Source organism: Cannabis sativa, chromosome 1, assembly GCF_029168945.1.
Source record: "Cannabis sativa cultivar Pink pepper isolate KNU-18-1 chromosome 1, ASM2916894v1, whole genome shotgun sequence".
Taxonomy (NCBI): Eukaryota; Viridiplantae; Streptophyta; class Magnoliopsida; order Rosales; family Cannabaceae; genus Cannabis; species Cannabis sativa.
The window spans coordinates 21,648,773-21,659,471 of NC_083601.1; the positions used below are offsets into that span (position 1 = coordinate 21,648,773).

A 10,699-nucleotide genomic window follows, 5' to 3' on the forward strand; every position below is an offset into this window, starting at 1 on the left:
TAATCCTAAATGGACAAACCAACATATATATATATATGAACGGATATATATATTCGACAGTACATTTATACTGAACCGAATACTAATTGCAAAAAGAATAATTTAATGGAAGATCAATATTACTATAAATTCTCAAGAACTAATTTAGGGATGCTTTTGATACTACATGTTAGAAATACTGTAAATCTATATATAACCCTAATTAATTCATGAGAATCAAACAATAGGATTAAGGAATAGCGGAAGCGTACCGGAGTCCATAGAATCGATTTTGTAATGATCTTTAATTGGTATGATCTTCCAATTTGCATCAAACCTTTCTCTGAAACTTTTTCTCTTGGTAATGGGGATACAAGAGTGAAAATGCAAATGGGGACCATTACCTGTTATATTACCAATAGACAAAACTGTTGGCAATATTTTTGACTATTTCTATTTGGCCCCTCATCAATATAGAAATTGTCCGGTATCCACATATTAAAATTATAACAATCATGCCCTTAAGTCATAAACTTTATTCCAAAATAGACCACATAAATTTGACTTATTTATTTGATGACCCAACACACATTTTATATATACAATTGTGACCCCAATAAATTCTAACAACTTCGTGTAAAAATCTCAAATTTTTTTTTTTTTTTGAATAAAAATCATAAGATTTATTAATTAATAAATTCGTTCAAAATAATAAAACGCACTTCAGAGGAACAGTCCTCCAACTGAAGCACACGACCGATAGAGAAACAAGTGTCTCTTGCCAAGCAATGAGCCAACTTATTTGCAAATCGTTTTACAAAACACAAATTGTGAAGGCATAAAATACCGCTCTGAATTGCTTTGACACACTAAGCTATTTGTTTCCAACATGACTCTATCCCACGAATGAGTTGCAATCCAACTCAATGCTTCTTTAATTATGCCTATTATCTTAGCAATTTCGGGTTGAACACATCCAATCTTCCCTTTCTTGAATGCTTCTACCATAGCACCATGATAATTATGAGCTACACAACTCATGTCAAAAGACAAGACTTGAACCAGAAAAAACTAAAAGGAAAAGACTAAAAAACTATGTCAAAAGACAAGACTAGAGAACCATGTCAAAAGACAAGACTAATGGAAAAATTAAATTAGTTTCAAAATGATCACAACATTAAATTTGCGGCATAAATACCTAAGTTTTACTCCGAGTAGCAGATAAGTCCCTAAGTCGTATTTTTGGCGGTAAAAATACCTTCTGTCACTATTGTGGAACTTCCGTAGGTACCTCTCCGTTTTCTGCCATATAATATGCCAAATGGCATGCCATGTCATTAAAATAAATGCCACATCACTCCCACCATTAACAATAAACATTGCCACATCATATACCTTAAAAAAACTAATAAAATATTTTCAAAAATAAAAAAACACTATTAAAAAAATAAAATTCATGTAAAAAAAAAAACTAAAATTAATTAACCACTCTCTTTCTCTTTCACCATTTTCGTCTCCTGCTACCTCTCTCTCTCTCTCAAAATATCTCAAAGTCTCAACCCTAAAATGGAAGAGACGATCTGTACCCAGTGGGTATGAAGATCATTAATGGCCATTTCTCTATGTCGGTGAGTCAACATAGGTACTGACCTTATCGTTGTCTTCTTCTCCCTTCCTCACCATTTTCCTCTTTCTACAGTTGTTGCTGTTGATGGTGGGCATCAGAGTTTGGTGTGGGTGTTCGCCGACGGCTGGAGACGAGAAGTTCGACATCGACGGTGCCGACTTCGACGGAATCGGCATCGACAGGCTAAGAAGATCAAAGCCCTAATTTTTTGTTGAAGCCTAGATCTTCGTCTTAGTCTAGCACCACCGCTTCTTCATCTCGTATCTTCGTGTCAATCCACCGGTGTTTTTTATTCTTCTCTTCGTGTATTGATTTTTAATTTTTAATATATGGATCTAAGTAATAGCTACCATTTTTAGTTTGGGATCTGAAATTTTGTGTACTGTATTAGTTTTGGTCTATTTATGACTGCCCAAAAATACTAATATAATAGTTATAAGTATTTGAATAAATATTTTAATGTGGTCTGTTTAGTTTGTGATTTGAAATTTTGTGTACTGAAATTTTAAATAAGTATTTTAATGCAACTGTTTACGGCTGCCCAATTGAGAGCTTGAAAATGAGGAAGAAGACAGGCTTCATAGTTGTGGGATGGAGATTATCTACCTCCAGACCACATTTTTTAAGCAAATAAGGTCTCTCGTTTCATCAATCAAAAAAAAAAAAGGATGAGGAAGAAGACAGAATAGAAGAGAGAGAAAGTATGTTTACTTTAAGTTTTAAATTTTATTATTATTATTTTGTATTTTTCTTTTAATTTTAAATAATTTTTAATTGAATTTTTATTTAAAATATTTTTTTAGAAATTAAATAATATGGGCCAATTAAATATTGCCACGTATACATCTATTTGACATATACAATGATATTTATTGATATTTTTTTTTTTTGACGCGGTGATCCAGATCACACATGATTAACAAAGCAGCAATCCACAATCGGCGGCGGCACCTCCTCGAACCAGGATAGCTCATTGTCTAACCGAAGAGCATGTTTTGCCAAACCATGTGCTGCAGAATTCATATTCCGAGCCACATGGGACAAAACTGCTCCCGGGAGTTTAGACAATAAAGCTATGACATCCTCAAAAAGCACACCCAGCTCGTTGAAAAAAACCTTTCCTTTGTTTATAGCTGTGACTAGAGACAGAGAATCGGAAAAAACCTCTTTAATTTGGATTCCGCATGAAAGAGCCCAATTAAGTCCAAACAAAAGTGCCAAGGTCTCCGCTTGTAAAACAGAGATACTTCCTGAAGACATAACAAACCAGAAAACACCACAATGAAAATTATGAGTCAAAGTTAAAGGCAAACTACCACAAGAGACGTAACCCCAAAACGATAAAATCAACAATGCTAAGAAAGAATAAAAGGAAAAAACTAGCCAAAGGGATAACCCTTTGGCTAGTAAAAGAACACCATAAAACATAAAATAAACATTTTCCCCGAAAAAGGGCAAAAACATATTAGTCTTGGTACATTCAAGCCTGATACAAGTGCACTCCAAAACTAGCCTACCAATGATTAACTAATCAGTCTAAAAATACCTATCCACATTATATAAGCACCACCAGGTACTGCTCAATCACTTAGCTAGAAGCATATTTTAAAACTGTTACATCAGACCTAGCCCTTTTAGCAATTAAGATATAAAAGACCATGCATCATCTGAAACATATAGAACCAGACCTAATACTATTCAAACATAAAACCGCCCCTTGTATAACGTTTGGAAAACCTGTTCAAAACACTATGCTATAAAATTTAAGGTTAATACAAATCGAAAAAATTTCCTTAAAGATAAAGATCTGTCTACCTTTGAGAGGCTTGCAAACTGCTGCCCTTACCCTTCTATCTTCTGAAAGGATAATAGCCCCTAAACCAACTGAACTTGTATTATTCAGTACTGCTGCATCAACCATAAGTATTGTATGTCTCTGTTCTTCTTGTGGATCCCTATGTAGAACTTCTGAACTATTTCTATTTCTTTGAATAGGAAGGCTACTAACCTTGGCTCCTTCACGAGCAGATACAACAGTTCCATAATAACTGTCAATCCAATTAACAATCTGTTGTGGTTGTCCTAAATGTTGACCATGAGTAATTTTGTTTCTCTCCGTCCATATGGCCCAAGCACTAATAATAATTTTCTCAAACAAATCCTTTTCTACCACCTCAGCAGCATATAATATCACATTTTTAAAATCAATTACCTCTCTCACCTCATGTAGAAATGTAAACTCCAGAAGTTTCCAAATTTCTTGTGCAAAGGGACACCAGAAAATAGCATGAGCATTAGACTCTCCTCCAAATCCACATAACTCACATGAATTATTAGAAACTATTTTTCTTTTTTCCAATCCAATACGCGTTGGCAAGATTTCATGGAAACCCCTCCACGCAAAATGTAAAATTTTCCTGGGTATTTTTAATCCCCAGAATTGCTTCCACCATGTTGAGAACACATCACTAGCTGATGAGGGTAATGACTTATCCAAAGTCATCGCAGTGTTATATCCACTGCCTACAGAATAATTACCATGATTAGTATAATGCCAAAACCACGCATCTTCATGATTGAATGGACTCAACGGGATGGAAGAAATACATTCTGCATCTGGAGGATTAAAGTGTTGTTGTATTATGGTAAAATTCCAACATCCAGGTGACTCAATAAGATCTGACACTCTTGCCACCTCATACGCTGGAGCTGAGCTAGGAAGGAAAGAAGGTGGTCTTGGTAACCATGGGTCTCTGAATGTCCTTGTGTCTTTACCATTTCCTATACTCCGTCTAAGACCCTTTAATAACAAATCTCTACCCCATAGAATTCCTTGCCAAGTTGGTGACGGATATGATCCCTTTTCTGCCTGTAGAATATTCGTGAGCCTGAAATATCGTGCTTTCAAAACTTGAGCCAATATTGATTTGGGGTTCATTAAGATCCTCCATGCCTGTTTTGCCAAAAGAGCTTGATTATATTGGCTGAACCGTCTAAAACCTAAACCTCCATCACTCTTTGGTTTACAAATCTTATGCCAAGCTCTCCAATGAATTTTATGTTTGTTGTCAACTGATCCCCACCAGTATCTTGCTATCAATTTTTCTATCTCTTCCCCGATACCCTCTGGAATTTTAAAACAGGACATTTGGTAGGTGGGCATTGCTTGGATAACAGCTTTGACCAGTACTTCCTTACCCCCTTGTGAAAAAAGCTTTGCCTGATACTCATGAAGTTTTGCCCATATTTTATCCTTTATTGGTCTGAAAATCTCAGTTTTGTTCTTTCCACCTATCATAGGTAAACCCAAATATTTTTCAATGGCCTCCGTTGTCTGCATATTTAAGGCTTCTGAATACAGTTTCCTCATTTCTTCCTTTGTATTTGACGAAAAACAGAGAATAGATTTATTGAAATTTATTACCTATAAATTCGAAAGAAAGAATTAAAACATAAAGTTACTTATCCAACTTTTAAATCAAATAACATTTGGTTATTAATATAATAATGAAACAAAATTCCAAATACCCATACTACCAACTTTTTACCTGTCCTGAGCATCTTGAATAAACTGCGAAAATTTGTTGGATTGAATGCAATGATCCCTCATTAGCCGCCAAGAAGAGTAAACTATCGTCAGCGAAGAATAGATGACTAATAGAGGGAGCTTCTCTCGCCACTTTTAGACCAAATATCTCTTTCTTGCTTTCTGCCTGCTTAATTAAAGCCGAGAGACCTTCTGCACAAATGAGGAACAGATAAGGAGATAATGGATCACCTTGTCTTAACCCTCTATTTGGAATAACTTTTCCATAAATGGTACCATTAATTTGGAAGGAGTAGGATACAGTTGAAACGCACTTCATAATAATATGAACCCAATCTGCCTTAAAACCCATCTTCAACATCATCATCTCGATAAATTTCCATTCTACTCTGTCATATGCTTTGCTCATATCTAACTTCATAGCCACATAACATCGCCTACCATCTTTCCTCGCTTTTAGGTTGTGCAGGCATTCATAAGCAATGAGAACACTATCGGTAATGAGTCTTCCAGGAACGAAGGCACTTTGGTTCCCACTTATAACTAATGGTAAAAGAATCTTGAACCTATTAATTAGCATTTTAGCGATTATTTTATATGAAACATTACATAAACTAATCGGTCTAAAATCACTAATCGAATCAGGATTCTTGACTTTAGGAATAAGAGTAATCAAAGAATCATTAATAAGTGTCATATCAGCTACTCCCGATAAACAATCAAGAATTGTTAATGATATTTATTGTTAATGATGGGAATGATGTGGCATTTATTTTTAATGATATGGCATGCCATCTGGCACATTACAAGACAGAAAACGGAGAGGTACCTACGGAAGTTCCACACTAATGACGGAAGGTATTTTTACCGCCAAAAATATGACTTAGGGACTTATCTGCTACTCGGAGTAAAACTTAGGTATTTATGCCGCAAAATACTCTAAAATTAATTAAGGAATGAACTCTTTTTAATTCTAACCTCATAAAAAAATTAATTAGAATTAAACTAATAATAGTAAATTAATAAATGAAAACAAAAATCTAAAACGGAGGACGTCGTTGAGCCGAACCGAACCACTCTTAGACGACTGCTCTTGAACCCCTCACAGAAAAAGACGTTGATGTGGAAATGAGAAAAACTTTGGCATCAATCAAGAAGATCAATACAATAATCTTCTCCTTTGGTAATATCTTGTCCTTAAGTTTATTGTCTATACTATTACCTCAGGCTTGCCGAAAAACTCTTCAATTTAGATTGTGTGTGCATGAATTCTTGAATGGGAGAGATGGTGGACAACCAATAAAACAAGCGAGAGAGAGAGGAGGCGATTCAAATATGATATCACCCATTTTTTTTTTTAAGTCATATCTCAAATTAATTTTAATAACAAAAATATTTGTAAGTTTTGTATTATCATTTTCTTGTTTGCAAAATCATCGTTATTTTATGAAATAAAAATTCTAGCTACAAGTTAGAAAAATATCTAATATTAGTTTAGACGGTAGCTCTTGGAATTATTGGATGAATAGTAAAAATTTTATTTTTAATTGGATAATTTGTATGTGTGATTGGTGGAGTTGAATTAAAATAACCAATTATTTTACAAATACACAAAAATATTTAAAAAAATTACTAATATATGATTTAACAGAATTTTAAATATTTTTACGATTTTTTTGATTTTATTCATAGAAAATATAGTATTTTTATGTTGTACTCTTGTTAATTTATTTTGATTTTTTGTTATTGTTTTGATGTTATTTAGATGTTATTTTCATGTTACTTTTATGTAATTTTCTTGTTGTTTTCATGTTGTCTCTATGAAAAACTATAAAAATGTAAAAAAAAAAAAAAAACTAAACATAAAAATATAATTTTTTTTTTATAAAAAATAGTACCTCATGTAATTATCCCTTAAAATAATACGTGAAACAACTAATAAATTATAAAGTATTGTATCGGTGTGATGTTGAGCACCTTAAAATATCAAATAACAATAGTCTTTTACAAAAAAAAAAAATAAAAATATCAAGTTGTCCAAACTTATTACTAATTAGCTTTTAAGAAGACATCCATCCTAGTTAGGGATACACACGGGGCGAGAAGTTGGCAGGGAGTGCTCCCCCGTCTCCATACCCGTTAAGAATTTTAATTCTCATCCTTGCTTATTTTCCATCGGGGATGGGGCGGGAAATTCTCTATTGGGGGCAGAGAATCCCCTAATAAAAAAATAAAGTTTACAATAAAATTTCTAATATACAAAAATATTAAAATATATAAAAATTAAAATATTACACATTAATTATTATCCAAAATACAACTTAAAATTCACAAAAAAGATACTAATATACTAAAAAAAATATAAACATAAATTATAAAATACTAAACGGGTTATTGTCGGGGCGAGGAGTGTGATCCACGTTCCCGCCCCGTTTAACATTCGGGGACAAAAAGTAATCACCGTCCCCGTCTCGTTTTCCATTTAGACGGGGAATTCTTGCCCCATTAGGGGCGGGTCCCCGCGGGTTCCATCCCTTTGGGGAAAATGTGCATCCCTACTCCTAGTAGGTTTTTGTGGTATAGATGTTTTATCAATTCTTAACGCAAACACACAAACTTTCATAATTTGGATTATAAATTGGGCACTAATAGAGCTAACACAAGAACTCTTTTAGTTGAATCAAAATTGAGCTCGCACTACTAGTGTACAAATTAAAGCTTTGTATTTTAATTCTTTAACCAAAATTGGCTTTTAGTGTTAAAAAGTTTAATATATAATAAAAAATTGTAATTTCTCCTTGTGACATTAAGGTTTCATATTAGTCAAAATTATTTATTATAAAAAAATTAATTTTTTATATTTTTTTAATATTTTAATTTTATATCTCTTTCTTTAGAATAAAAAAATGTATTTTATGTAAAACAAAAATTAATTAGTAGAGGGTAAAACTGTGTTTGATGGCTAATGGGGGAGAGATCTTGGGATTGGGATATATGGAAGTTATTCAATAATATGTTTGATGCTCAGAATAGGGATTTGATTATTGGTATTCAGTTGAGTGACACTACTTACTAAGAGTGATGATTGGTATTTGAGTAATGAGGCTTCTGGCCTTTATTTTGTTGAAAGCGCATACAAGTTTCTCCAATCTATTGTAGAAGATTATCCGCTTGTAGAAGACGATTGCAGCTCGAAGAAGTTATGGCAGCTGGCAGCGCCTTCTAAAATCCTTCATTTTTTGTGGAGAGCTTGTAAGGAATGTCTACCAACTAAAAGAATGTTTGTTTTGGTGTAATTAAGACTCGAATAGAATGAAGATTACAATTACAATGTTTAATTAAACCTTTTAATTTTTGTAATTCTTTTATATTGTAATGAGTATTACGCTACTTGCATGAATTCTTATGTGTATGACTCAGAGATTATAATTACTAATATATTATAAAAAGATTTTTCTATCCGTCTTTTTATTACTTCTTTATACAATGTAGTTGACAAGAAAGAAAATGAATACATTTTGATCAAAACATTAATTATTCAATTTTATTTTTATACCAAACCAAATAAAAAAATTTGATTACAATATTTATTACAAAATAAATTAAACATAGTAATAGTAATCCTATTACTATTACCATTACATTCTATTATTACTATTTTTGTTACTATTACAATTACATTCTAGTAAACCAAACGCTACTAAACTATAACTGTAGGATTTTCTTGGTGAAATTCCAAGTTTGCCCTACACCACTCAAGCAATATGTCAAAAAACGACAGGGACAAAATTGTCCCAGAAAATCAATTAAAACAATTGACTCACACGACAACGAAACCTTGGTCGTTTTCACCTGCACGATAATGGACCTTGTCGTTCCTTACCTGCACGACAAATCGTTTGATCAAAACGATTTGTCGTTTTGCTTTGAATAAAACCAAGAGGAATCAGAGCTAACCCTAGCTCATTTCCTCTTTCGAACCTTCGAGAGTTCTCAGACTCTCTCTCTCTCGTTCTCTCCTTTCTCTCTGGTTCTCAAACCCTAGAACCAGAGATCTAACTCGATCTAAAGATCGATCTTACCCAGAAAACTTCCCAGAAACACCACACAACACACACAAAGTTAAAGCCAAAAAGTAGAGTTAGAAAGAAACAAACACCAGAAATATAGAGGTTCGCCCTAGAAATTTAGGGGTACGTCCTCTGATGAGCTCGCCTTGAAGATCGACCTCAGATCTTGCACTATATCGAAGAAATGTTACATCAGGTGAGAAATCCAAGTCACAATCTTTGACTGGTATTTCTGATTATCTCTCTCTTTGGTTTTTCTGTGTTTATCTCTCTATATTTTTCTATTCTCACTCACTAACTCTCTTTTTCTTTCTTTGCATGAACTTGGAGCAACGTTTGGAGCTGAGTACTCCCAGATCTGGTAAACTAGGGCTATGGTTTTCTAGTATCTCTCAACTGAGAGATTGGTAAGGCTCCAGTCCCTTTATATATGTGTAGATTAGGGTTGATCAAGATCAGGGAGTTAGTTACAATTTCGGTTGTAACTAACTACCAGATCTTGATCCACTAGAGGCGAAGCCACATAGGATCTGTTCTGGTATTTATTTATTTTTATTTGTATTTCTTCTCTTCTTTGTAAAACTGTAATAATAAGTATTACAGAGGGATCTAATTTAACAATTTCCACCTTAGATCTCTCCTGGAATGCTTATTATTATAGTGCTTCGTTCTTCAAGGGTCTTAGCTCATAGTGGTAATGGTCATCCACCATTACCAACCCCTAACAAGTCCAAGCAGTGCTTGAACTTAGTTAAGGGTAGCACCTTAGTACCGATATCAGAAGGATTCTCTTCAGTGGGAACTTTCTCTATCTGTACAACCTTCTGTGTCAATTTATCTCGTATAAAGTGATACTTAATTTCCACATGTTTGGTTCTGTCGTGAAAGACAGGATTCTTACACAAGTGGATACAACTCTGGCTATCTGAGTAGATTGTAGGTTCTTCATCTAGTAATTTCAGCTCTTCTAGTAGTCCTTTAAGCCAAATAGCCTCTTTAATAGCCTCTGTAACAGCTACATACTCAGATTCTGTTGTAGATAATGCTACAACAGGCTGCAGTTGTACTTTCCAGCTGATACAGTTTCCCCATAGTGTAAAGAAATAGGCAGAGGTAGATTTTCTACTGTCTCTGTCTCCTGCATAGTCTGCATCACTGTACCCAGTGATCATTCTACTGTTGTCCCTTCTCTTTTAGTTTAATCCCACTTCTGTAGATCCCAATAGGTATCTTAGCAGCCACTTCATAGCCTCCCAGTGTTGTTTACCTGGGTTTGCCATGTACTTACTTAGTACACTAATGGCATAGGCTAAATCTGGTCTAGTACTGACCATTAGGTACATCACAGATCCCACTGCACTTGAATAGGGCACTTCACTCATAGATTCTTTCTCAGTTGTAGTTTTAGGGCATTGATCTTTGCTTAGATAGTACTGATTGGTCATAGGTTGCTTAGTATGCTTTGCATTAGCCATA

At 34.0% G+C, this 10,699-nt stretch overlaps 1 protein-coding gene and 1 long non-coding RNA gene across 2 annotated transcripts; one reads left to right on the top strand and one right to left on the bottom strand.

The window, feature by feature from the left end:
- The first annotated feature begins 1,427 nt into the window (after positions 1 to 1,427).
- LOC115708142 (uncharacterized) lies at positions 1,428 to 2,087 on the top strand. Its single transcript, XR_004009824.2, has 2 exons — positions 1,428 to 1,607; positions 1,679 to 2,087. It is a non-coding gene; the product is annotated as an uncharacterized LOC115708142 (long non-coding RNA).
- Positions 2,088 to 2,512: 425 nt separating this feature from the next.
- LOC133031239 (uncharacterized) lies at positions 2,513 to 5,733 on the bottom strand. Its single transcript, XM_061104709.1, has 3 exons — positions 5,155 to 5,733; positions 3,422 to 5,030; positions 2,513 to 2,961 (listed from the first exon to the last, which is right to left on the bottom strand). Exons 1-3 carry the CDS (start codon positions 5,731 to 5,733, stop codon positions 2,513 to 2,515), a joined length of 2,637 nt encoding a protein of 878 aa, XP_060960692.1.
- Positions 5,734 to 10,699: the final 4,966 nt, after the last annotated feature.